The 21,533-nt window shown below is 41.0% G+C and overlaps 2 protein-coding genes across 4 annotated transcripts in view; one reads left to right on the forward strand and one right to left on the reverse strand.

Annotated features, from left to right (window-relative positions):
- RASSF8 (ras association domain-containing protein 8) overlaps positions 1-21,533 on the reverse strand; it is a 256,970-nt gene that overhangs the window by 191,266 nt on the left and 44,171 nt on the right. The window lies entirely within an intron of this gene.
- Positions 1,233-1,748, forward strand: LOC135708814 (uncharacterized). The gene has a single exon (XM_065230965.1). The coding sequence runs from the start codon at positions 1,233-1,235 to the stop codon at positions 1,746-1,748; it is 516 nt and encodes a 171-aa protein (XP_065087037.1).

A 21,533-nucleotide genomic window follows, 5' to 3' on the forward strand; every position in this document is an offset into this window, starting at 1 on the left:
ATACATCCACAGAGTCATACGAGAGCTCTACACTCACCGAAGAGTACGTCGATGCCGAAGAACGTCTCCTCAACGCACCGAGTGGACCGTTATCAACGAGCACACCGATACGCATCTCAAGTCGGCCTAATAAAGGTATTCCAGCATCCCGGTACCTTGAAACCAACAGTTTGGCAAGCCAGGAAACGTTCGAGCCGAGAACACTAGCAGAAGCGCTAGCAAATCCAGAGCGGAAACATTGGAAAATCGCGATGGATGCAGAGTATGCTGCCCTGCAAGAAAACTCCACCTTGAATATCGTCAGTCTCCCCTCCAACCGCAAACTAGTAGGAATCCTACTGTAGGATGTCGGTGGATTTTCATAAATCAGGCGTTGCTCAGCTGCCTTAGCACAACCTTTAGCAGCCATTTTTAATGCATCCTTTGAGCAAGGAAAATCTCCAACATTGTGGAAGCAGTCGTATATGTTTCCTGTTTTCAAAGCTGGCAATAAACGGGATATTAAGAACTATCGAGGTATCACCAGTCTTTCGGCAGCGTCCAAACTGTTTGAGATCATCTTGAGCGAATTTGTCCAGCAACTTAGGTCGTGGTTACATTCCTACTTGACTGGACGAACTCTTCGAGTACGACTAGGATCTTGTTTCTCTTCTACATTTACCGGCACCTCTGGAGTACCTCAGGGAAGTAACCTGGGTCCACTTTTGTTTACGTTATGCTTCAACGATGTAGCAGCTTTGTTGGGAGTTAAATGCAAGCTCGTTTATGCAGATGATCTTTCACTCGATTGAGGATTGTCATCGTCTTCAAGCTCTGCTAGATTTGTTTGTGGATTGGTGCCGTCGCAATAAGCTCAACATCAGCGTTCCAAAGTGTGCAGTGATGACGTTTCATCGCTCTAAGAGTTCAATCCTTTGAATGTTGCAAGATACAAGGCCTGACTCGTCGCCCAGGGATGCAGCCAGAAATGTTGGTACCGACTACGACGAAGCCGCATGTGAAGCTTGTCGATATTAAGACGGCATATTTGAATGGAGACATTTCGGAGACCATCTATAAGAATCAGCCACCTGAGTACCAAGGGCATCAAAGAGTATGAACGAGTACGGAAGCACCTGGAGAAGAAATTCAAGATTTCATGTTTAGGTGATGTGAAGAATTACATTGGCATTCACGTTGAGCGACAAGAAGACGGAAGCTTCCTGTTAAGCCAAGAACACTATATCAAGAGCATGTTTGCGAAGTTTGGCATGGAGCAAGCGAAGCCATCATCGATCCCAATGGACCCGGGGTACGTCACAGCAGAGCAAAAGGAGGAGAAGATGTTGGCCACCGCCGAGAAGTACCAGAGTTTGGTGGGAGCTTTGCTCTTCGTCGCCGTATGTACACGGCCTGATCTGGAAATTACGGCATCCATCCTTGGCCGTAAAGTCAGCAAACCTACCGATAGCGACTGGACGGAAGCGAAACGAGCATTGCGGTATTTGAAGGGCACCGCCGGACTGAAGTTGAAACTAGGCGGAAGTGTTAGTCGGGAAGGCTACGCTGATGCTGATCGGGCAGGCGATCTCGAGGACAGGAAGTCCAATTCCGGATTTCTGTTCAAGCTTGGCGAAGGAACAATTAGTTGTACAGCACGGAAGAAGGAATGTGTAACCTTGTCTTCGACCGAAGCGAAATATGTTGCACTCGCTGAAGCAAGCAAGGAGCTACTTTGGCTTATGAAGCTGATTTCGAAAATGCTGTAGACATCTTCTACCCAATTTTATCAGGAATAATTTAAGAAGAAATACCTTTGAAGAAAAAAAGACGCTTTTTTTTATAAAGCGTTTATTTTTCCAGGCTCATTTGCTATAGCTTTGCGGAGCCACTTAAAAAAAAAGACGCTTCAGAAGCACTAAAAATCCAGTCTGGAATAACAGACAAATAATAAACTTAAAAAATCGAAAACAGAAAGCACATAAACGTTACAAAAAACACAATAATAGTAAAATGTTGGCTATCTATTTGGACATATGCGATCAACTGGATTTAGCCATCAGTAATGCATTTGAAGAATTTAATTCAAAAAATGAACTTGAAATAAAGTCCTGTCCAAAGAACTTCTTCAATTACGTAAAAACCAAATTAAAATCTGATAATTTTCCATCAATAATGCATCTTGACGAACGTGTCGGGTATAGCTCGGATAAAGAATTTTGCCGCCTCAAAAGGCGTCTTAAACAAAAATTTAAGACGTCTATCAATGGAACTCACTGCTCCATTGTTTTGGCTTTTTAATATGTCACTGGAATCCGCAACCTTCCCAAAAATATGGAAAAGCTCATTTTAAGTACCTATTTTTAAATCTGGCCGGAAAGCTGACGTATGTAATTATCGTAGAATAGCCATTATATCTTGCATTCCAAAGCTTTTCGAGGCAATTAACCACTTCATTCGAGCAGTTTAAATGACGTTAAATACCGTTCAAACTTGGAAATAAAGCATTATTTTGAGATTTTTTCTTTCGAGAAAAGTAGCCAACATTTGTGCGTTTCATAAAAAAATAGAAACTAGTTGGTCCAGTTTTGTGAAACCGCTGGTAGAAAGTCACACCAAAACTGGTTGACAAAGTGATCAATTGTAAATGAAAAATTATTTCTTCAAACTAAAAATAGAATTACTGACATGCAACACGGCTTCTTTAAAGGACGTTCGACCTCGACGAATTTACTTGAATTTATAGACTATACATTAAATGCAATGGATAATGGAAACCACGTAGAAGCCCTCCATGCAGACTTTAGCAAGGCATTTGACTTGGCGAGGACATCCTGCAGCCGGCGACCATCCAAAAGGAAAACCAGAGCTGTATCAGTATGCTGAGTGCCGAAGGTGATACCCAACGAACGAAGCACATCGAATTTCTTCCGGGATTTGGCCAGCTAAGGAGATCTTCTTGTTAGGTATTGTCCAACGGAGTATATGTTGGCGGACGTACTGACAAAACCACTTGCGAGGATCAAACTAGCAAATATGACAGAGATGATTGGCCTGCAGAACATCGACCTTGGGCAGGAGTGTTAGAAATAGGAGACCAAGAACGATGAATAGCATGCCATGGTTATATTGATGTAGATGATTAGAAATACAAATCTCGATAACGTAACGATAGCTTCTGTAAACAATGCATTTGATCGTCGATTTGGCGTAACTGGTAGCTCGCCCATGCATGCTAACACAACACTATGTAAGTAAGCGTGTGCGAGCTACCAGTTACGCCAAATCGACGATCAAATGCATTGTTTACAAAAGCTGATACGTCCCTTTGAAAAAGTAATCGAGAAATATCGTTAGTTACTATTGCACCACCAACCAAGCAGGTTGTATTCTCTTTTACCTCCAAGACTTTTCCATACAAATTTTAAAAATTTACCTCCGTTACTCAATATCCTCCCTAACTCTATGGTTCCTGCGATATCAAGTAAGGATCAAGATCTCCAAATGAAAAATGCCAGAAGTTGTCTCAAAATGCAGGAGATAGTATTTTCTTTCAAATCCCTGGTTATTCTTCAGAAGCTTTTTCTAAGTTCGAAAAGGGGGAGAGGTAGCTCATCGATTCTTCCGGTTCGCCTCCTAGCATCGTGCTATAAGGTACCCGGCGATAACCAGGGTAGTTGATCGATAGCTCGATGACGTCATTTCGTTGACGTATGCAATGGGAAATTCTCATAGCAGGCGTTGACGATGGGGCGTTGTCGAGTTGTGGTAACTCACCGATTACCTGTCGATCTGCCAAATTTGGAAAGACGTCTGCATTGAATTGTCTCATATAATAATATTCCGCCCACTATATCACAAGAAATTGCGAGTAGCTGAGTGGAATGGAGATAAGTTAAGCATTGGGTACAGGACCAAGTCTCCCCTGGGTGGTGCCAAAAGATGAGCGCAATAGAATCATCAAGTTGCCATAAGGCACGGAATGAGACTATTGCATGGCTGGGTAGTCAAAGTCTTTCATTCGTTAGTCATTTCAGGTGGATTAGAACAGGTTTAGGTGGGCGTTGGCCAGATTTGGATTTTTCAGATGTAATCCTGGATAGGACCCTGTCATTGAACGTCGCGTGAAAGTGGAACTTAATGAAGGCCTAAATACTTTTTCCTAGTTTTTAGTTTTCGGATTTGAAAGATCGTCGGTTACAGTGGCCTGCTTACTGAGCAGAAAAACGCTGTCCCAGGTCCTTACATATCAAAGAGATTTATGGTAAAATCGCTTGTGTATCGTGTATTTTGCGAAACTCGTTGTTGTCGTTGGTTCCGGGTTTGAATGGATACACAAATTTGAGCAACGGTATTATGTGATATGAGGGGCTCGGTGGCCTTAGAGTAACCGTATTTGCTTACTGAGCAGAACATCATGAGTCTAATCTCAGGCCCATCCACATTCAAGATTCGTCAATCGTTTTATTTGTTAATATGACTACATGGTAATAACAGCAACTCGGTGATTAAAAAGGTGCACGTCTGCCTAGTGGCAAACGTTTTTGCTTACTGAGCAGAAGACCGTGGGTTTAGTCCCAAGCTCCTTCGCGTTATATGATCGTTAGGACATCAATTCAGCTTATCGTTTACCAAAACGAACCCTGCTGCAAACCCAACCCTCTTATCCAACATCCCAGTGATTCCTCGTGGAAGTGCAGAGGTGTTCTCGGCTTCCATCAAAGCGAGTGTCATGTCAACACAATCCTTCCCATTCCTTTCTTGACCTGTGTTCGGGCGCGGCCGGCGCTGGTATTGCCTAATTTAAGATCACCAGTTTTTACACATTGAGGATGATTGCTAGTCCCAAGCATCGTCTATTGGTTCTCTGTGTAATTACAGCTGATATGGCAGTAACAGAGTAGCAACCGTGGGCGGTCAAGCTCAAGAAGCTTTTTCTAAGTGCGAAAATATAAATGTTAATTTCTATTCAATAAGATGCACATAGAGAGTGTTGCGATCAAAATTTTGGCAAACAAGAATGCGTGTAAATTGATTTTTTTAAATAAAAAATATTTTTGTTTCTTTTTGAGATTAGGGTAGAGCGCTACTTTGTCGTAATCGCCCATTTCCGTTCTATCGATCAGAAAAGATCAATAATATCAATGATTTCACCGTGTACAAATCAATAATAGGTTTGTTCCGATGCGTTAGTTCATTAGCTACAACATAATTCCTGTTAGAGCGCATTGTATGAATATTTACGCTCATTGTTCTCAAAACAAAAGAAGCGTTCCTAGCGAATCCCCTTTTTCTACGTTTATCCGTAGGACGAAGAAAATCTAATGGCGTTTCAATGCGTTAGGACAGAATTGAAACTCGTAGAACGAATTTAGAATCAAGAAGAAGTATTAGATTTTGAACAATATCTCAACAATTTGTGACTCTTTATCAAATCCAACGGTAGGTATGGAAAGGTGGATAAATTTAGAAGTCATCTTTGACAGAAATATTCCATTTTTGGTTTAAATTCGTTCAGAAAAGAAAGGTAAACGTAAAGCACGGGTTGTCCTTAGTAAGCCGGAAATTAGATCAAAACCCCTAATTTGTATAAAATACTGAAAAAATATTTAGCTAAAGTTCCGACTGACCATATCTAAAAATATCCATTATTACCGTCCCAATGACGCGTTCATTTAGATAAAATTGATAAATAGGCGATTTTTAGCGATGGGCCCAATCTTAGATCCATAGGCCTACATTAGAGCCATTTCCCCTATGTGATCTTTCGATACGCTGGAACATGAGATGAAAGTTATCTCAAAATTCCATATTTCTGAGACAAACAAAAGCATTCGCAATCTCCATCATTTTTTGAAATTTGGCATCTTTGAAAAATTTGTATGATCGTGAACTTTAAAAACAAACCAATGTTTGAGACTAGTTCTGTCGAGGCTATTCGCTCTATGAGGCTGGTAAAGCACTCCTCGTATTTTATTATGAAAATACGAGAGCTTCTAAGTGCTTTATCTTTAAGATCTTTTGCCATCACCTTTGCATGAGTCCCATCTCATTGCTCGATTCCGGGCAATGAGATGGCGGACTCACTAGCTAAGGTGGGCGCTATGGAAGGCGGTATTTACGATCCGCAAATCGCCTACGATGAATTTTTCTTCATTTATCGTCAACAGTCACTCGTCAGCTGGCAGAATAAATGGAGCGAAGGAAGTTTGGAACGATGGCTATATTCGATCATCCCTAAGGTGTCGAAGAGTCCTTGGTTCAAGGGTTGGATGTGGGTCGAGACTTCATTCGTATGATGTCTCGCCTCATGTCCAATCACTACTCGTCAAACGCTCACTTGTTCCGTGTTGGGCTGGGGGACAGCAATCTCTGTGAATGTGGACAAGGTTACCAGGACGCATATCACATTATTTGGTCTTGTGCTGAGCATCGCGGAGTCAGATCTGAACTGTACGATTCCCTTCGGGCTCGAGGTAGACAACCTAATGTTCCAGTGCGGGATATTTTGGGTAGACGCGATCTGGAGTTTATGAAACTTATATATATATATATATATATATATGTTTTCTTTAAAAATATTAACCTTAGATTGTAAGTTTGACTAACCTTGTGTTTAGTTTTTGTTTTGTTCGTGTGGGTTTTTTTTTAATGTTTGTTTCTGTAATAATTGTATAATTACACTGTGGATACCAAATTGAATAGGAATAAGTTCATGTTTTAGGAATAACTCAAACCTCCTCCTCCCTCTCCCCATCCATAAAACTGTAAATCTCTACTAACCTCGAGACGACCGCGAGTAATCGGTTCAGTTCCTTTAACTCTATTTTTAAGACATCAATTATGTATAACGCAAATGATAACTTGGCTCTGTAAAGTTTATGCGATTGAGACTGTACAAATAAATTAATTAATAAAAAAAATGTTTGAGACTTTGAAATATTAGGGATTCTGATACTCTTGAAAACCGTCTTTAGTGGCAGAATCCTTTGGATCCGATACACAAAACAAAACTTTTCTCGGAATCCACTGCAGCGTATATCGAACGGTGTAGCTTGGTTGGAAAATACTAAATGTTTGACGTGAACCTCCACTATCCGTAAATTACACACCATTCCTTTGGCACGAGATGTGCACTGCCTACACTAGCAATAAATACATCATTCAAACCAAATCGTCACCACCCGCCCTTGGCACCCCTCGGCAGCATGCACTTGTGACCTGTATCCCATTATTTCCACTCCGCTCGCGCGTACTCTGCGAAACTGCAGTGCTACACTATCTTCAACTCTCGACATGTCATGCTCATTATATTTGGGTCAGCGTGCAATGCTGTGGCGCTCGGCAATGTGAAGTAGGTATGATATGCATACCTACGTAGGTATACCGTCGTCGTTATTCAGGTAAAGTCACACGTTGCTGCAGTGCAGTGACTGACTGATGGGACGGGCAGAGGTTGGTTACAATCATTATTACGATTGTGTGCCGTCGTACATTATACGACCATTAGTCACAAGAGCTGATGAAGTGGAGATCTAGTTCATGGGGAGAAAAGTGCGAAATAGTAATTAAGGTCTCCGTGAGTCGTCAGCAGTAGTTGATGTGCCAGCGGAGAAACACTTTCTTCTTTTGGATTCTTTTGTGAGGGGCGCTTTTGAATAATAATGACCACCGGCACACTCACACGCTCTCACGCATTTGCGGACAGTTTGAGAAAACGGTAGTTCCGTTTTTGCGTTTTTTCTCTTATTATTCAAATGGGGGAGGGGGTAGACCCACACGGCATGCATACGTTTACAATGTATGGATACTGCCTCCGTGGTGGTGGCGGTGGAAAGAAACAGGTTCGCCGAAGATTCTTGGAATTTGGTTCCGAAGCTGGATTAACGAGAGCGGTGGGGCTCGATGTTTAGAAACCAAAGCCAGCGATGACGATTCCGGTTTGGCTTGCCGCTGAAGTTGTGCAAATTATTCAATAGCCATGGCGAAGCGACACCAGAAACCGGCTCGATCCGTGTGATATCGGGGGTAGTTACGTTGGTATGATCGCGTTGGTAAATGGGAGAAAAATTCGTACCGAGAATGGGTGTAAAGATAAACCAATTATGATTAGGTACACTTTTGCCACGGTAGGTAGCTGAGGCCGTTGTTGTGATTGTATGTGTTGGCGGAATTTGACCGTGAAAAAATGCTACGGCCGCTGAACGAGCAAACGATGTTTAGAAGCACAACCGTATCTAACGGTTGGGCTTTATAGGGCTTATTAAGATGTTTTCTTGGATGACGATTTAATACGGCAAGATTAGAGCGTTTAGCTGGCTCGATAATGGCGATGGAGAATTAGATTAACGGAAAGAAATGATTAGATCGGATGCAGGTTATGTGCAGGCTTTCTCATTGATGAGAAAGAACGCTTTAATTCGACTCTCAAAGTCCAAACTTTGCTAAATTTTAAAACTCTGGGGCATAGAAAAACTGTAAAGCTTCTGTGACTAGACAGATTTCAAAATGATGCCTAATTTTCAGACTTTTGGAAATTTTCAAAATCCTGTTGGTTGGAAAATTGTTCAAGCATCTTCAACTTAGCCAAATTATAAAAACAAAACATGGCTACATTTCTAAGATTCTGGGTCTTAATCAAATTTAAAGATTTCTAAGCTTAGCTAAATTTAATAATCTGCTAAAGGACTTTCATATACACATGAGGAAAATATGCTTCCACCGGCAGCTTGGGACTCAATTAAATTTTAGAACTTCTAAAATAAATTAAAGATTCGGAGGATTTCCCAATTTATTTAAATAGGACTTAGATCTATACGTGGGCCTACTATGCTTACCTTGGACCAATTTTAAGACTAAGTACGCCATTTGAAAGCTATAAGAGTCGTATCAAATTGTGATGGAAATTCTCGTTTTTCGCAAGGCTGTGGTGTCGGCTAAAAATATCCCGACTCTGACTCCGACTCCGGGACAGTATATGTATGAAAAATATTTGATTATACATTGATACATCGTTGATAACTCTGATAATTATAGAAATTTCTATCAGTTCAGTTCCAGAAAAGAATTGTCTGGATCTTCAACTTAAAAAGTTTTACAAATATCATGAGCTAAATATGGAATATTGTTCTATAATCAGGTGACTGTTTAAGTTTCCAGGGTTGAACAATATCAAGATTTTAGTTTGACACTCGATTATTTTTTTTCAAAATCCATTTTTGTGACACTGAAGCATTTGAAAAAAAAAATCAAATCCTGGTATTTAAAAAGTTTTTTTTTTTAATTCTCAACCTTTTAGGTTTTATCAAATTAGGAACACACAAATCAAAATATGTACTTGTTTTTAATATGACTCTTAAAACATCGGTTTGTCAGGATTTATCGTAAACGGTATGTTCTTGACACTTTTTCAAAATTGTATAGCGCAAATTACCGTGCTATCTCTTTTTGTTGGTAAATTTTTGATCAATGGATCAATGATCAATTTTCAGTGAGTTCGTTCGTGTCTGTCGTTGCAAACAGTTGTGTTGTGCTTCAGTTCTCGCCTATGAGATTTTTCAAGGGTTGACGGGAGTGTCTTCGGTGGAGCTTTGATGCGAATAATTGTTTTTTTTTTTCCTTTGGTTTGTTTTTTCCGTCGATCTTGTTTTCCGTGCTGAGCACCAATGCTACCGACGTGCCAGGAAGGCAGCTCCCACACCTGGACCCTACCTATCGACCCATCAAACTCATGAACCGGGGACCAACGGCTTTACTTCCCATCCGAAGGCAGGCGTGATCAGAGATGTTATGCCTCAGCCTCAGAACATCCCGGCAGCGCCGACTGGGATTGAACCCAGGCCTGCTGGAGTGAGAGGTAATCACGCTTACCACTACGCCACCGGCGCCGTTGAATAATTGTTTTCACTAGTCGTCATTTCTTCTGCTGCAATCAGTGTTTGGTGTAAAAGTTAAATTATTGAACATAGTAAAAATGGCCACGAGGATGAAAAGAATATTGAACGGACGTGAAAATGTTAGCTTTCGTTGCAATTAATGGTGTGTGCGTATAAAACAGAATGAATTCTTCGTTAAACGTTGTTGATGAGTATCAGGTCGAGCAGTCGTATAAAACTCGAGACAGATTCTTCCAGAGCTGCCAAGCAGCCATGGTAAAAACACCGAACCCTTTTGCACGGGTGGCAGCTTGCCTACAAGCACATCACCAATTGAGTTTTACGCTCCGTACCAGTGCTCGATAGAAAACACCGAACGTATCGAACAAGGCACCGATACCGGTGCCCGTGCATAATTGTTTCGATTTCGGAAAACACGCTTGCTGCTCGTAGGAATTTTCTTCTGAAAGATTATCGTCTTCCACAAGGTAGCTCTTATACGCCTTTAGCAACTTCCATTTACCAAGGGCTGATAGACGAGTGGTCAAAGCATTGGTCTCATAAATAATGCCAATGTCCATGGTTCGATTCCAGTCTTGTCCCCCTTCAATGTTTTGTCAACATTATTTTTATAAGGTACATCTATGAAATTCACTTAGATTTTTTTTTGGCTAAAAAGCATTACGCAATCTTATGAATCTTATGAGCTCATAAGATTAATATGATAATAATAATTAATGTTCCTAATTAATTTATAAATAGGTCGAGATGCGATTGAGGTCAATTGATATTATTTTAACATTTCAGTTTACCCAATCAGACTATTGAAATGATAATATTTTTTAGAAGCTGATTATTATTCAGGTTATTTCATCTAGATATTCATCTAGAAAGGGTAGAGAACTACTTCGGCCTAATAGCCCATTTTGGGCCTAACGGGCAGAAAACTTAAAATAAATCCATGATTTCAGAGTTAACAAGTCAATTATGCGTTTGGTACGATACTTTAATTAACAAGCTACCGAACAAAGTCAATGAGAACGCGTGATATGAAGGTTTGCACCCATTCTTCCCAAAAACAAAAGAAGCGCTCCGACCGAATCAATTTTTATCTTCATCCGATAGGCCGAAGTGAATTCATAGGCGTTTCAATGCGTTAGGCCCAGTTTAGAATCCGTAGGCTGAGTTTGGCGTCAAGAAGCAATGTTAGACTTTTGACAATATCTCAACGATTGGTTTCTCTTTATCAAATCTTACGGTACGTACGGAAAGGTAAATAAATTTGAAAGCCATCAGTAATAATAACATTCCGTTTGGTGCTAAACTGCGCTAGATTAGGAATGACTAAGTGCGGGTTGTGCTTAATAGGCCGGAAATGGGGTAGTTAACCCTACTAGTTATTCATCACACTTTTCAGCATTATTATAAGGATAGAGTATAAAGTATCACTCGAGCTAAAACTATTTATATCCTTAATATAACCTTGAAATTACATCCACCTGTCATGATGAGCTGAGGAGACATAGAATATCAACAATTTTATCCATGTAAATGTATTTTAAATATTTAATATTTTAACGTTCTGATATATTTCATTTCTCGATTACATATATTTACTACACACTAAGAAAAATTAATGTAAATTTATGTGCTTTGAGACTGACATACTCAATTGAGTAATAATAAACGCAGAATTTAGCTCAATCAAACGTACTTTCGAAAAGTCGGAGTAATTTTACATGACATTTTTGTTTACGTCTCATCCTTCATGTCAAAGATGGATTCCGTCACGTGTAAGAATAGGGATGGGTTGGGAGGGAGCATCAGGGTATCATTTGGCCTGGAACTGGACGATTGAGTGGTATGAGAACCGGAGTCTAGGAGGGAATAAACGCTATAATTTTCTTTAGCCTACCGATTCGATTGTGGTGGTGTGAATTCTACTCCAACAGTTTCAGTGAGATTGACGCGCCCTTTTTAACAAACCATCCTGTAGGAAGCTTAATAAGTATTGCAAATTGCGTTATTCGATTTGTTGGATCGTATCGTTGGAAGTAGATTCTCGTGGATTTCGCATAAGTGTCTCTGCTTAAGCTGACATCACACTGTTTGACAAATTGTCAAATATTTGGCAAATTTTTACAAATATATAATGACCAAATATATTTGACAAAATATTGCTATGGCAAATATTTGGTTTGTATTTGTCATTCCATTTATTTGGCAATTCGTCAAATAGTGTGATGGCCTTTTTTATGTTTTTCCAAAATTTTTTGCTGGAAACATCCAAATAATTAATTTGATTCTCTTGAAATTCTTGGGTAGCAAAAAACATCAAATAATCGTCGCTTGCTATAATCGTACTTGACCACTGGAAGAGACTATTTCTCTCGTATAAACCACATGAATTCAAATGCATTTTTGATTGAAAATCGAACAACATCGCATATCCTTTGAGAGTACATGTGGACTTTTTTTTTATCTCCCGGGAAAGTTCCTTCAGAATTGGTTCTGGATCTAGTCCAAAAGAGGGAAAAAATTGATGAGATGCGGCACATTATTTCACACGAATTTTATATGAGAAACTAAACTGTATAATTTAAGGTTTCTTCCGGATGCCGGACCGGTTCCCCTGGAATCAGATTCGGAACAAATAAACTGGAGAAAAGGATTTATTTGATGCAAACAAAACGAGCTCAGAGGAGTTCAAAGGACTTCTCGGATAGTTTCTTTGAATTCATTGGGATATCCGTTGGGCTTGTCAATGGATTTAATAGGACCCGAAACTTTCCATGATTAACGGGGAAATTTCCTCAATAATAACCTACTCCACTTTGAACTCATGCAGTTTATCATTTCCAGAATGCTCTCTTTCGACCACTTGATAGCAGCATGCGCATGATAGGTACTCGGCTACTACGGAGCAAGCTCGCTGCTCTTTATGCATGGCTCATATATACCTCGGTGGCAAATAACTAGATCTCCCATATTTTAACTATCAATGTTTTGTGCCAAGAGAATCCCAGTTTAATTGAATCATAAAATATCCTCATACATGCGTCCCGAGATGCCAAGGAGACCTTCTCTTCATGTTTTTCTCATTTTACGATCCTTAGATAAAGTATTACGTTCTTAGGGTATGCATCAATAATTTTGGGTAACTTTTCTCACGTCAAATGCTGCAGCATTATTTTCCCTAGCTTTTATCGCACCGAAGACATGATGGGTAGTAATTTCAGAGGAACTTTGTTTTACCTTTGTTGACTCCTAGAGCCTATGGGTAGCCAGCTATCCACGTGCATGTGCTGAGTGTCGATAGAAAGATAATTACTGATCGAATGGTGTATGAGGAACAAAAATCGGACAACTAGATCCAGATCTATGATTTGTCGCGCAAGACCCTTGTTTCAAATCGGCCCTCTCAGAGGCCGACTTCGCTCAACAATATAAAACTTCGTGCACCTTTATCTAATTTTTTAAAATTGTTTTTAAATTGTAGTTATGATTATTCACACGAACAACTGAACTACTCCGGTAAAGAACCTTCTAGCATGGTTACTATGACCATTCCTCAGTCCCGGAAATATGTTTGTGAGTTTCCGAAATTACCAATGGACCTACTTCAATGATAGTTATGTGAGATGGAATATCTGTAATATCAGCCCGTGGAAATCTTAAATGTGTGGTGTTCACGATTTATATGGCAAACTGACCTTTCCCAACACCCCAGCACAGAACCAAACATGTAGTTCCTATGACCATTTCTGAGATCCGAAAATATTTCTCGGTGTTTCTAGACATGCCAGTGGATGCTCTTAATATATTTGAGGTGAAATATTTGTTATTTCAAGCCAAGGAAAATTGAAAATTTTGGTTTTCATCACTTATATCAAGTGCTGACTTTCCCCAGCACATAACCATGAATTGTGGTTTTAATTATTTATACATGGAAAACTGACCTTCACCAAAACTGAATCATGCAGCATGGATCCTTTGGCCATTGCTGCGATTCATAATGCCAATGAAGCAAATTTATTTACATTCAATGATCTCAACCGATTTTTTTTAATTGTAGATTTAATTATTTATATGGAAACTTGAACCTTTTTGATACAGAGCCTGCTATTTCAGACACCCGGAAATAATTTTTTTGAGTTTTCTGAAATGCCAATGAGCCAACTTCAATTATATTTGAGATGAAACATTATTGATCGCATTGCAAGCATGATTTTAAATTTTTATTTTCAGTATGCATATGGAGAACTTGAATGGAAAACTTCATGGTTTGATTTATGAAGTTTTGGAAACTTTGTTTCACCCAGATGTTTAGAAAAAAAAAAAATCGTAGAGCAGGTTCAAAGTCTTTCCTGAAGTTTGCGGAAGGTCATGGATGTCCTGAGATCTTGGATGAATTGACAGAACTTGGAAAAAATATTTATGGAAGTTGAAAGTAGTTGATGGAGCTTCGTAGAAGATAAGAAGCAAGGACAAGCAACCTTAGATCAATTTTTCCGCCCCTCAGGATTTTTTATGTGGCAAATGCCTTCACCACCTGCTGAGTGCGGTGCTGTACTTAGTACAATCCCTATTCACCGTTCTTTTAATTTAATCTTAAACGGATTGTCTTTTCCGATTCGTGATTAGATTCTTGTCAAAAATTTATGTGTGACATACATTATATGAACCCATTATTTCTGTATATGTGGTTTAGAACTGATTCTGAAGGAGCTGATCCGAGATCCGCAAACGGTATTATAACTCTCCATGAAACCTGACATGAGCATTATTTGCTTGTCGCATGAAAGTTTTTGTCCAAAAAAAAATGTTCTGGAACCGATTCCAGTGGACCCGGAATGAACTCATGATCGTTCTATGTTATCCAAACCTTATCTGGGTCATATGATCTTCAATCTGGGATAAGACCTAAGATTATCAAAAATCCGCTTTCTTGACACAAATTAAATTAAACCAAATGCAATCAGCAATTAAATATCAAATGGTCAAATTAATAGAGATTATTATTAGGTCAACTGCAAAAGATGTAAGACGTCAACAAATATCTTGACAAATATCTGGTCAACTAACCTTTTTGTAGTATTTGGTCAAATAATTGTAGGTCAAATATTTGCCAAATATCAGACAAGTGTAATGGCAAACAAATATGTTGTGCAAACAGTGTGATATCTGGTTTATGGGTCCACCCCTCCGTTTTTGGCCCTTGTATGCTCAAATAACCTCGATTATTTAGCAAATTGATTCTTTACTTAAATTGTGGATTCATTAAATAGGCAAAGTTGAGTTCGATCATACCATGCAATTAAAATATTCATAAATAGCTTGAGGTTAAAGAAATTGAGTAACAAAAATCGAGGTGGTTTGTATTTTGTTATATTTTATTAATTATATATCGACGGGATGGATCCGGAATTTTGACGTCCTTGTTTGAAGGAGATACCTGCGATGGATCGAAGAAAGTCTATGAGGAGGCACCGGCCTCTTGCTGTTGGTGCAGCTCCACTTGGTTATTTGGGTGAGATCATTCCTTTTTATTTATTTATACAGTAATCCTTCCCTATCGTTAGGGCATCAATTCAGCTTATCGTTTGCCAAAACGAACCCTGCCGCAAACCCTACCCTATTACCCAACATTCCAGTGATTCCTCGTGAAAGTGCAGAGGATTTCTCGGCTTCCATCAAAGCGAGTGTCACGTCAACACATTCCTACCCATTCCTTTCTTGACCTGCGTTCGGGTGCGGCCGGCGCTGGTACTGCCTAGTTTGAGATCACCAGTTTGAGGATGATTGCTAGTCCTAAGCATCGTCTATTGGTTCTCTGTGTAATTGCAGCTGATCTGGCAATAACAGAGTAGGAATCGTGGGTGGTCAATCATGCTCATGCTCATTTATGATCAATTTTCAGTAAAAAGTACGTTATTGTCAAACGTGAATTAATTTTTTTTTTTTTTTTGTTAATTACTTTATTTGTACAGGCTCATTCGAATAAACTTTACAGAGCCAAGTTATCATTTTCTTTATACATTATAAATGTCTTAAATCTAAAATTAAAGGATTGGAACCGATTACTCGCGGTCTTCTCGAGGTTAGTGGATGACAATTGTTTGGATCGGGAGAGGGAAAAGGAGATTTAGAGTATGATTTATGATTCAAAAATTTCACTATTTCTAAAACAAATACTTAATCCTATCGACGTTATATCAATTCTGTAATTATACAATTATTACAGAAACAAATCTACAAAAAAAAAAAATACACACACACATACAAAACACAAACTAAACACAAGGTTAATCAAACTTACAATCTATGGTTAATATTCTTCAAGAAAACATATATGAGTTGCATAAACTCCAGATCGCGTCTAGCCAAAATATCCCGAACTGGAACATTAGGTTGTCTACCTCGAGCCCGAAGGGAATCGTACAACTCGGATCTGACTCCACGGTGCTCAGCACATGACCAAATAATGTGATCTGCGTCCTGGTAACCTTGTCCACATTCACAGAGATTACTGTCCCCCAGCCCAACACGGAACAAGTGAGCGCTTAGTGAATAGTGATTGGACATGAGGCGAGACATCACACGAATGAAGTCTCGACCCACCTCCAAACCTTTGAACCAAGGACACTTCGACACCTTAGGGATAATTGAATACAACCATCGTCCCAAACTCCCTTCACTCCATTTATTTTGCCAGCTGGCGAGTGACTGTTGACGATAAATGAAGAAAAATTCGTCGTAGGCGATTTGTCGATCGTAAATATCGCCTTCCATAGCGCCCACCTTTGCAAGCGAGTCCGCCTTCTCATTGCCCGGAATCGAGCAATGAGATGGGACCCATGCAAAGGTGATGACAAAAGATCTTAAAGATAAAGCACTTAGAAGCTCTCGTATTTTCATGAGAAAATACGAGGAGTGCTTTACCGGCCTCATGGAGCGAATAGCCTCGACAGAACTGAGACTATCCGTAAAAATAAAATAATGATCTGGTGCAAGTGAGGCGATCGTTTCTAGCGTATAATGTATTGCCGCCAGTTCAGCAACATATACGGAACAAGGAGCATGAAGCATTCGAGAGGCGCTATGAAATTCGTTATAAATACCAAAACCAGCGGACGCCTCTATTAGTGATCCATCTGTGAAGAACGATCTTGCGGAATCAACTTGGCCAAACTTTGCAGCGAAAATTGACGGAGCAATCATGGAACGATGATGCTCTGGGATTCCGCGAATCTCTTGCGTCATTGATAAATCAAAATGAACAGAACTGTCGAAGTCGGAGAAGCAAACACGATAGGGATTATGCTGCGAAGGGCTGACATCCTGTGTTATGTACACGTAGTACAATGACATAAAACGAGTTTGAGGGTTTAGCTCAAGAAGCTTCTCAAAGTTTGCAATCACCAGTGGGTTCATAATTTCACAACGGGTGAGGAGCCTGAGGGATAATTCCGAAAACCGATCAGAGAGTGGCAACATGCCCGCTAACACTTCGAGACTCATCGTATGAGTCGAGTGCATGCATCCTAACGCGATACGAAGACAGCGATACTGGATCCGTTCCAGTTTGATGATGTGAGTTTTAGCCGCCGACTGGAAACAAAAACTACCGTATTCTAAAACCGATAAAATCGTTGTCCGGTACAACGTTAGAAGATCTTGCGGATGGGCTCCCCACCACGTTCCGGTAATTGTTCGGAGAAAATTGATCCTTTGTTGGCATTTCCGCTTCAGATACTCAATGTGGGATCTCCAGGTGCATTTTGAATCGAACCAGACCCCAAGATATTTGAAGGACATAGAATGAGTGATCGGTTTACCCAAAAGTTGAAGCTTTGGTTGTGCTGGGCTATGCTTCCTAGAAAAAACGACCAACTCAGTTTTCTCCGTGGAGAATTCGATACCTAGCTGGATAGCCCAAGTAGACAAATTGTCTAAGGTATCCTGTAAGGGTCCTTGCAGGTCGGCCTCTCTGGGTCCTGTCATAGACACTACTCCGTCATCTGCAAGTTGTCTCAACGTGCAGTTGTCCCTTAGACAATTGTCAATTTCTCTGACGTAGAAATTATACAGAAGGGGGCTTAAACATGAGCCCTGGGGGAGACCCATGTAGCTAAATCGTGAAGCTGTAGAGTTTCCATGAGAAAAGCTCATATGTTTCTCTGACAGCAAATTGTACAAAAAGTTATTAATTAATGGAGAAAGGCCACAAGCGTGGAGTTTGTCTGAAAGGACTTCAACCGATACTGAATCAAAAGCCCCCTTAATATCCAAGAAGACAGAAGCCATTTGCTCTTTATTAGCAAAAGCCAACTGAATTTCAGTGGAAAGCAACGCGAGACAGTCGTTCGTTCCCTTGCCCCTACGGAAACCAAATTGAGTATCTGAGAGTAGGTGGTTCAACTCAACCCATTTGTCCAGGCGAAAAAGGATCATTTTCTCCAACAATTTTCGAATACACGATAGCATCGCAATGGGACGATACGAGTTGTGATCTGACGCGGGTTTTCCAGGCTTTTTAATGGCTATAACTCTCACCCGCCTCCAATCATCCGGAACAATATTAAGCTCCAGGAACTGACCAAACAAGTTCAACATGCGCCTCTTAGCGACGTCTGGGAGGTTCTTCAACAAGTTGAACTTGATTCTATCAGCCCCCGGAGCCGAATTGCCACACGAAAGGAGCGCGAGTGAGAGCTCCAGCATTGAAAAAGGCTGGCTGATCTCGTCTACCGAATTCGTCGTTTCGCGAGGAATCATCTGTGCCGGCACAGAATCAGGACATACTTTTCGCGCGAACTTGAGAATCCAACTATCGGAGTACTCCTCGCTCTCGTTGTTTGAAGACCGGTTACGCATCCTTCGCGCCGCATTCCAAAGCGTATTCATCGACGTTTCGTGGACATCCGTCCACGAATTGCCGCCAGTATCCGCGTTTCTTGGCTTTGATGAGGCTCTTGAGTTCGCGTTCAAGAGCCGAGTACGCTTCGAAATGTACGGGTGTTCCACGTTTCCGGAAAAGCTTAAACGCGTCGGACTTTTTACGATAAACCTCAGTGCATTGCTGGTCCCACCAAGGGGAAGGAGGTTTCCTACGGAAAGACGTTCCTGGAACCGGCCGAGTTTGAGCTTGAAGCGCGCTGTCCAAGATCAGATTGGAGAGGAAGTTATATTCCTCCAACGGTGGAAGCCCTTCTACCGACGTTAGGGCATCTTCAATCACATTCTTGAACTTTGTCCAATCGATATTACGGGTAAGATCGTACGCGACGTAAACGGGTTCCGACGGATTGAACCCACTGGCAACTGAAACTTTGATCGGCAAGTGATCACTACCGTGGGGATCTTGGATCACATTCCACGTGCAATCCAACGATAATGAGTTAGAGCAAAGTGTGAGGTCTAATCTACTTCCATTCGAGGATCGGCCAGCCAAACGTGTTACTTCTCCATTGTTAAGAATTGTCATATTAAAGCTGTCGCAGAGGTCATATATCAAAGTAGAACGGTTGTCATCATGCAGTTCCCCCCAGCCTGTACCGTGGGAATTCAAATCTCCCATAATCAACCGTGGAGCAGGAAGTACCGAACAGATATCTGAAAGTTGTTTGCGATTAACAACGGCTCTAGGAGGAATATAAACAGAAGCAATACAAAGGCTCTTACCTTTAATAATAGTCTGACATGCAACAACTTCAATACCTGGAAATTGTGGAAGATTCACTCTATAGAAGGAATGGCACTTTTTGATCCCCAAAAGTACCCCTCCTCCACGCGAATCCTCACGATCCAGTCGAATAATGTTAAAATCATAAAAAGGAAGATCGATATCTGAAGAGAGCCAAGTTTCACAAACAGCAAATGCATCACAATCATTATTGTGAACTAAAAACTTAAAAGAATCTAATTTAGGAATCAGACTTCGACAATTCCACTGTAGAACAGTGATCAAATCCCCGACCTCGTTTGGAAAATTATCCATCGAAGGAAATGATTGCTGCAATGAGGGGCCACTTCAATGTCAATTGCTTCAAGAGGGTCTTCACAGAAGGAAGCATTGCCAGAACAATGCTTTTGAGAGGATCAGAAATATTGAGGTACTTGAGAATATCGTCCACAATTTTATCAAATGAGAACAACCCGGATGAAGAAGGGGCTTCTGTTCTTAAAAATGAGCCATCAGGGGTTTTTGATGTCCCCGGGAGAGATGGAAAATTCTGGTTATAATCAGTTCTGCGGAAACCAGGAGGAGTTGAAACTTCCTTTTTTCCATCACTCCTTGATTTGGGCAAGCTGATTTGGGGTTCCTTATCTGCAACTTTCCGCGAACGGATGCGTTTTCGTTTCTGTGCAGAACCTTCCGGAAAACTGAAAGAAACTCCCTCCTCAGCCAAGTCAGAGTCAGACTCGTCATCAGACAAAACAGCAAAGGGATTTTTGTCGTTGGTTGATGGTGTGGCTGTTTTTAGCATTGCTGCAAAAGACTGCCTGGAACGCTCCTTAAGAGAGCGTTCTAGTTTCTCCCCGCGTTGTTTGTACGCCGGGCACGATGAGAGACCATGAGGAGTTCCCTTACAGTACACGCATTTTGGTGCAGTGACTGTGCAGGCGCCATCCTCGTGCTTCTCCCCGCATTTAGAACAGCGTGCCTTGCTGCCACAGTGAGAGGCCGTATGTCCCAACTGTTTGCAGTTTTGGCAGTTCATGACCCGAGGAACAAACAAACGCACAGGTAGCCGAAGTTTTCCCAACTCGATGTAGTGAGGAAGGGCTGAACCAGAAAAGGTCACTCGAAACGAGTCTGTGGGGGTAAAGCTCTTTTTACCCTCGCTGAAAGATACTGAGTTCAGCTTCTGGACTTCCAGTATCTCAACCGTGGGAAGCAAGAGGTTCTTGAAACGGCCAACCGCTTGCTTCGCCAAGATCTCGGGGGTCAGACTCGCTTCGGTGACCACACCTTCGATCTCCACATTACGAGCTGGGATGTACACTCTATACTCGAGTGTAAAGAGCTGGGAGGCAGCAATCTCGTTAGCTTGTTTCAGGTTAGAGACGACAACGCGAAGTTTATTGTACCTCACCTTCGAGATTTCGGTCACAGCCGAGAACCGCTTCGTCAGATCATTAGTAATTTGCATTACATTCAAAGGTTTCTTTTTGGGCTGAAAGTAAACAACCCATGGGCCAGTCGAGTCTTCTGGGTAGGCTCGCGATCGGGGGCTTATCTGTCCCTGTCCATTACCAGACTGAGATGACGAACCAGGGATGACATCATCTGATTTCTGGGATGACAGACGTTTTCGACCCTTCTTGCTATCGCGTGGCAAAGTGGTGTCATCTTCCGACAAAACGTCCATTTCGTCTTCCGACAAAATGTCCATTTTGCCGTACTAGTGGGAGCGAAAAACGCTCTACCACTGCAACGATAATCAAAATTACTCGGACACAATACACGAGAAAAAAAAATACAAACACAGAAACACAAACTTAAAATTTAACTGATGGGAGAAAGAAAGAAACAAGAACAAAAACTTATCTGATAATCCTATACTACTACCACCGAGAGTTTACACAGCAGCAGCGGAGCGACGCGCAGCTTTGATGATCTTCGATCCGCGTGTGCGGGCGGTCTTCGTTGGTGTGTGCTTGTATGAAGCTCGG

This window comes from Ochlerotatus camptorhynchus, unplaced genomic scaffold (assembly GCF_037179485.1).
Source record: "Ochlerotatus camptorhynchus isolate MF236.1 unplaced genomic scaffold, CSIRO-AGI_Acam_v1.1 ptg000335l, whole genome shotgun sequence".
In the NCBI taxonomy this organism is placed as follows: Eukaryota; Metazoa; Arthropoda; class Insecta; order Diptera; family Culicidae; genus Ochlerotatus; species Ochlerotatus camptorhynchus.